This window comes from Grammomys surdaster, unplaced genomic scaffold (genome assembly GCF_004785775.1).
Source record: "Grammomys surdaster isolate TR1022 unplaced genomic scaffold, NIH_TR_1.0 114087, whole genome shotgun sequence".
Classification (NCBI taxonomy): domain Eukaryota; kingdom Metazoa; phylum Chordata; class Mammalia; order Rodentia; family Muridae; genus Grammomys; species Grammomys surdaster.
In genome coordinates, this window is record NW_021612444.1 from 1 (window position 1) to 7,652 (window position 7,652).

Genomic DNA, 7,652 nt, shown 5'->3' on the forward strand with positions numbered 1-7,652 from the left:
GACAGTGTAGGGAAGGTTATATTAAGGAAGCCTGTATCCCAGCCAGAAGAGTTGTCTACTCCCTGTTGGGAAGAAATTTTTTTCTATCTTTTGTCTGTCTGTCTATTTTCTTCTTGCTGTTTATATTTTTATTGCTCTTTTTATTGCAGTTGTTTTTGATGTTTTGAGGTTAGAAGTTGTCACTGTGTTTAATATTTATCCGGTCTTGTGTGTTGATTACTTTTTCATTCATGGTTACTTATTCTCATCAGTTTCCTTTGGCATCAAAAATGGTGACACTTTTTATTGGACATTTGTTGAATTTATAGCTCAAATTCTGCATTGTAATATAATATTAACATATTAACATACTAGCCAAGATGGAAGCATACTACACAGATGCCTTCTACTCAAGGTTAGCTCATTTCCTGCTAAGTGAGGCTATCCCCCATCAGGCACAGGTCCCTGATAGGTGTACAGTTCTCAGAAGTTAAATATTCAGTGAATTTATAAGATGTCAAAGTTAAGAGATTGCCTTGAGTGTTCAAAGAAACTTTGGATGTTTCAACAGTGTTGGGATTGTGACATACTATGGAGGTGTTTGGTGTCAGGGTAATTGCTGTTGTTATGTATGTGTGTAATGTCCTATGCGAAAATGTGGTGGGTTGAATGAAACATGTTCCAGGTATGATGATGTATTTAAGCATTTGTCTCTGTTTTGTGGTCTTCACTGGGGTACTTACAGTTCCTTCCTAAAGGAAGGTAGTCCCTGGGATCGGGCTTTGAGTGTTAACACCGTCATCACACTTGTGTACCCTGTCTGGTGGAGACTGAGTAGCCCCCTTTCATATAGTGACACCATCACCACTTTTACAGACGCTATTCCTGTATAATGTTCAGTAAAATAGAAGCATTTTTTTGGCAAGTCATTTTTCTAGCCTTTTGTCTTGTTGAATTGTGTATTTCTATGTGTCTAATATTTGTTATTGTGCTGAGCTTCATCACATCTTAACTCATAACTTTGGCAGAGGGTATAATTTTTTTACACCAGGATGGCATGCATACATGACATTAATACTGATCTCCAGAATTAGGTTTATAGCATTCTTTCTACTCTCTGTATGTTTTTGTTGAGGACTAGGATTAGCCACATACTGACCACTCAGACACCAGTCTCAGATATGATGAAAATGTATTGAACACTTACGATGGATCAGGATCACAAAAAGTACTTGGGAGCCTAGATGTGGTACTGTCTGTTCTCAGGGCAGGCGTTTTATAGGAAAAACCATGATCAAAAGTTTATAAGGTAGGCACGGAAGTGGTACAACATTTTTGGCTAGCTAGACAAAATATTATCAGCTGATTATCAGCGTAAATATTATTTAAGCTGATTGGTCCTAGGTGAAGTAAGAGAGGTGATGGATAGATAGTGCACGGGGGAATTTCAGAACACTGAGATAACAGTTCGGTGGTTTGTATATGCTCAGCTCAGGGAGTGGCACAATTAGAAGGTATGGCCCTGTTGATGTAGGTGTGTCACTATGGGTGTGAGCTGTAAGAGATCCTCATCCTAGCTGCCAAAAGCCAGGAATCTAGAAGCCTTCAGATGAAGATGTGGAACTCTCAGTTCCCCCTGCACCCTGTCTGCTTGCATGCTCCCATGTTCCCACCTTGATGATAATGGACTAAACCTGAATCTGTAAGCCAGCCCCAATTAAATGTTGTCCAATTAAATGTCCCAATTAAGAGTTGCCTTGGTCATGGTGTCTATTGACAGCAGTAAAACCCCAAGACACAGAGCATAAGTAATTCAACCATAACTTTTTGGCTTATTAGTAACATGTTTCTGTGTCAGTTAAAGTAATAACTCCTAAAAAGGATGAACTTATTTTCACCTTATGTGCAACACAGAGGCTACATACAAAATGGCTACAGTTATGTCAGACCACTTCATTTTTTTTTTAACTTTTAAAATATGTGCTTGAGTCTTTTGCCTATATTTATAGATGAGAACCGTGTGAAACTCTGGTGTTCACTGAAGTAAGAAGAGAGCTTTCGATTCTCCTGGCCAGGAATGATTGGGAGCCTCAAATTGAGGCCTGGGTTTAATACAAGCTCTTTGCAAAAACAAGTGATCTTCATTGTAAAGTCATCTTTTCATAGCTTATTATATTTTTGTTGGTGTTGTTAATGTTTTATTTTCTTAGGATCATTATTGTATTAGTCTTTTTGAGAACCCTTTGACTGTCAGTCAGTAACTTATTAAAATTGCACTTTTTATAGGAACACTATAGTAGCATTATAGTCTATACAAGGTCCCTCCAGTTTCTGACAGACAAGTACGTTTCTGGAGTGAGTGTTTAACTCTTTGGAGGAATGTTGTGAGTCCCTGTGTGCTTTCTGTCTATTTTTTGTATTTTTCTTTGGGACAGGGTCTCCTTATGTCCCTTTGTCTTGAGGATCACTACATAGAACAGATTAGCCCCAAAATTAGAGATTCACTTGCCTCTGCCTCCTGAGGTCTGAGATTAAAGGTGAGTGCCACAACACTCATCTTTTTCCTCCATTTTTGAGGCTAGTAATTTTGCTGATGTATCCTCAATTATGCCCCTCTGTTTATCTGTCTTTGAATATGTTAGTAGGCATTTCTCCTGCAAAGTCTTCCTTATTCAGTGTTAATAGAAATGAGAGACGTTATTCTCCTTTACTGTTTCTTTCTAAAATGAGTTGGTGATTGCATTTGAAACCTCTGACTTGGAATTAATATGTTGGGCACACAGAATTATGTAAATATATTTTCAATGAAGTGCATTTATATTGCAGTCAGTCTCATTATTTCTAATATGTGTGTGTGTGTGTGTGTGTGTGTGTGTGTGTGTGTGTGTGTATGGGACACTTTAGGATGCAGTGACCTATGACGATGTTCATGTGAACTTCTCCCGAGAAGAGTGGGCTTTGCTGGATCCTTCTCAGAAGAGTCTCTACAAAGATGTGATGCTGGAAACCTACTGGAACCTTACTTGTATAGGTAAAAATGTGAATTTTCCTTCACCTTTTAACCTAGGGGACAAGCCTTTGTTAGAGATGGGTGCTCTTCTGTGATTTTGATTGTGAAAGAGGAAAAATGTGAATAAATTGGGCATTGTAAGGTTCACAGAATATAATAATTCATATTTTGCATAATTTCCAGTACATAATTTTTGGTACTGTGTTTTAGGCTACATATGGGAAGATCACAGTATTGAAGATAATTGTCAAAGTTCTGGAAGACATGGAAGGTAATTTTCATGTCATGTGCAAACAGATACATATGTGCTTCTGAAGAAACTTTAATGTACCTTAATTTTTATTTTATTTTTTTAATTTACTCATTTTTTTTTTAAGTTTTTTTTTCGAGACAGGGTTTCTCTGTGTAGCCCTGGCTGTCCTGGGACTCACTCTGTAGATCAGGCTGGCCTCAAACTCAGAAATCCACCTGCCTCTGCCTCCCAAGTGCTGGGATTAAAGATGTGCACCACCATTGTCTGGCTAAAGAGACATCATTTTTTTTAAATATTTATTTTATGTATATGAGTACACTGTAGCTGTCTTCAGACACACCAGTAGAGGTCATCAGATTCCATTACAGATGGTTGTGAGCCACCATGTGGTTATTGGGACTTGAACTCGGAACCTCTGGAAGAGCAGTCAGTGCTCTTAACCGCTGAACCATCCCTCCAGCACCATACCCTGAAATTTTAATGAAAAAACTTGTTTAACCAAGCACAGTTTTGTAAGGCTTATTAAATTCTCACAACACCATATTTCTCAAGGTCAGGTATTTGATCAGTGTTTAAAAATTACTCCTTTAAGAAACAGGAAAGGGCACAAGGCCTTAACAGATGTCACAGTTTCAATCAAAGCCACTTGAGAACCCTGTTGTAGTACTGTCCTTTGTTGTGGGACATTTGATCACATTCTGAACCCAAGATTGTGAACTGGAAAAACCTGTTTGTTGTTGTGGTATGGCTCAGGTTTAGCACACACCTTTAACCCAAGAGCTTTCTGTAAACAAGTGTTTAGTAAAGTGAATGAGATAGAGCTATTGACCAGTTGACAGGGAGAAAACCCAGGAAAGGAAAAGGAGGATCTTTGAGTTCAAGGGTATTTAAGATAGCATGGAGCAGAAGAAGGAGCTTTTGCTTCTGTGGCATTGGTGGAGTAGGAAGGTCAGCTGGGTGTTTTCTCTGCCTCCCTTGAGCTAGCAGGCTTTCACCACAGCATCTGGCTCCTGAGTCTTGATTTGGTAAATTTAATGTTTAGGATTTTGTTTTAAAAACTACAGTCCATCCATTTAGTTTTACGCTCTTAAAATATCAGAAAATGTGAGCATATTGGTTAGGGGATTAATGTATGTCCAAGACCTGTTTTAAGCAAATCCTCCACAGTAAAGCTAGTGTTACTCATATACTTGTAGGGTGTATCATAGTATAGTGAGAGAGGTCGTTTATGAGAGTCAAGAAGGTGCAGTAGTAGAGATCCTTGAATCCCTAAACTACATGTCTTATGAGGAACAAAAGGTTAAAGTGTATGAATATAAACATCTTTTACTTTTTATTCTTCCTTTAATAGGTGTATCAACTGTCCCTCTGGATATGGAAAGAAGCAGTGTACCTCTGATCTCTTTCCTGGAACAATTAGAAGATATGTAGTCATTCCCTTTGTGAGAAGAGGAGGTGAATGGGATACAAGTTTACAAGTGCTTGGCTTTCCAGCTTCAGTGGAAATACATCAAAATACTGACATTGGAGAAAAGCCCTATGAGTACAAGAAAGGTGGAAAGTCTTCTGTCTGTCCTGGTTCACTTTGCACATGTAGTGTGACTCACACTATAGGAAAATGTTATGAATGCAATTTGTGTGGTAAATCTCTGAGTTCTTCCAGTCCTCTTCAGAGACATGAGCAAACTCATATGGGAAAAGGAAGTGATAAATGTGAGCCAAGCAGTCAAAGCTTAACCCATCACAGGTGTCTTCAAATACAGAAGACAACCTACAATGAAGAGGACCTCTGTGAGTGGAATCAATGTGGTAAATCCTCTTTACAGTTACACCGAAGAACTCATTTGGAAATGAAATGCTGTGAATATAATCAAGAAGACAAACTCATTACACACCAGAATAGTAATCAAGTAGGTAGAACTAATACTAGAGACACAAAGCATGACTATCATCAATGGGGTAAAACCTTTGCATGTTCCAGTTATCTTCAAATATATGAAAGAATTCATCCTGGAGAGAAACCCTATGAATGTAGTCAGTGTGGTAGAGCCTTTACAGGTCACAGTACTCTTCAAATGCATGAAAGAACTCATACTGGAGAGAAACCCTATAAATGTAATCAATGTGGTAAAAACTTTGCATGTAAGAGGTATCTTCAAGTACATGAAAGAATTCATACTGCAGAGAAACCCTATAAGTGTAGTCAATGTGGTAAAGCCTTTGCTTGTAACAGTTATCTTCAAATGCATGAAAGAATTCATACTGGAGAGAAACCCTATCAATGTAATCACTGTGGTAAGGCCTTTGCATGTAACAGCAATCTTCAAAAGCATGAAAGAATTCATACTGGAGAAAAACGGTATAAATGTAGACAATGTGGTAAAGCCTTCGCATATAGCAGTAATCTTCAAAAGCATGAAAGAACACATACTGGAGAGAAACCATATGAATGTAATCAGTGTGGTAAAGCCTTTACATGTCACAGTACTCTTCAAATCCATGAAAGAATTCATACTGGAGAGAAACCCTATAAATGTAATCAATGTGGTAAAGCCTTTGCACGTAAAAGGTATCTTCATATTCATGAAAGAATACACACTGGAGAGAAACCCTATGAATGTAATCAATGTGGTAAAGCCTTTGCATATAGCAGTAGTCTTCAAAAGCATGAAAGAATTCACACAGAGAAAAAAATCCCCCAGCCATTTAAGAAATGAAGAATAGGTTTTCGTACCAATTTTTTTTCCCCACTGAGCTCTCTTGTTGGTTCTTGATTAAGATTAATAGAACCATTCCTTCTTTAAAATATTTTTTCCTTTCCAAATTTTATATGTATTGTCATCACAAAATACAGGAATAGCATGTAATTGGAATAATAATAATAGTATTCTGAATGAAAATAATATTTATTTGTCATTTATTATTTTTTGGATTAGTTTATTCTAAGGCCTAAATCTTATGCTTAACACTTTTCATAGAAATACAAATGAATGCCAGAATGTTGTCTCAGGGAGTAAAGGTGTTTTCTGGTAAGCTTGAAGTCCTAAGTTCATTCTCTTGGATAGCCACATTACTCATGCAAGTTTTTCTCTGAATACTACATCTGGGTTGTATATACACCCACACAGCAGAACATAATATAAATATTGTTGAAACCAAAATAAGGGCCAGTGAATTCACTCACCAGGTGCTGCCAAACATAGCTAGCTTGGTTTGACCTCTAGTACTCACATTGAGGACCTAGAGAATAGACACCTCTAAGTTGTCCTGTAACTGGCACATGCACACCATTGCACAGATATCTATACACAGTTAAAACATTTAGAAGAGATGAAGTTAACAAAGCAAAGAAATTAACCAGAATAATTGGAAGATAGGTTACTATTTACTAGTTTAATATATTTTAAAATTGCAAGAAGTCTTACTGTTCAAAACAATTAGTGTTCCTGTTTAAATCTCTTTTTTTTCTTTAAAAAAGATTTTATGTGTGTGAGTAAACCCTTGCTGTCCTCAGACACACCAGAAGAGGGCACCAGATTCAATTATAGATGATTATGAACCACCATGTGGTTGCTGGGAATTGAACTCAGGACCTCTGCAAGAGCAGTCAGTGCTCTTAACCACTGAGCCTCCTCTCCAGCCCTCCCATTTAAATCTTATATTATCACTTTATTCTCTGATTCATAGATAGTTCATTTTAAAAATATATCTCAGCTGGATGGAGTGGTGCACACATGTAATCCCAGCACTTGTGAGAGAGAGGCAGGTGGATCTCTCTGACTTTGAGGCTAGCTGGTCCACAGAGTTCCAGGATGGTCATAGGTACATAAGAGGTCCTGTGTTAAAAAAAAATAAATGGCAGGGGTCTGGAAAGATGACTTAAGAGATTTAGAACACTGGCTGTTCTTTTAGGAAACCGGGGTTCAATTCCATGCTCTCACATGGAAGCTTAGAAGTAGACTGTAACTTCATTTTTAGAAGTTCCAACATCCTCACAGACATCCTTACAGGCAAAAATACTTATGCACATTTTAAATGAAAGTACGTTTTAAAAAAAGTTTTAAAGAATCTATCTTACATTATGGAATTTTCGTTAACATAATATGGACTTATCTCTATGTTAGTAAGTCTTTCATTGTCTTGATTCACATCAAAAGAACTGTGTAAACATTGACAACAAGAAACAATATATAGAATTCATTAACACTCTTAGAAATCAATCATTCATTAACCATGTAGTAGGGATTCCCATCACCTGAGAGTGATAGAGAATAGAAGGAGTAACTGGCCATTTTCATCTTTTCCATTATAATGATATATTTGGGGGCTTAAACTCGGACTCAGTAGCACTACTGGTGTTGTTTACCCAAGTATTGTTCCTAGCACCCTCATCAGATGATTCAGACATAT

The 7,652-nt window shown here is 37.4% G+C and overlaps 1 protein-coding gene across 1 annotated transcript; it reads left to right on the forward strand.

The window, feature by feature from the left end:
• Positions 1-2,883: 2,883 nt before the first annotated feature.
• LOC114635616 (zinc finger protein 431-like) lies at positions 2,884-6,021 on the forward strand (the record flags this gene model as incomplete). Its single annotated transcript, XM_028784119.1, has 3 exons — positions 2,884-3,010; positions 3,200-3,260; positions 4,594-6,021. Coding segments are annotated over 3 exons (1,554 nt in total), but the record flags the coding sequence as incomplete, so codon positions are not given.
• Between the last annotated feature and the right edge of the window lie 1,631 nt (positions 6,022-7,652).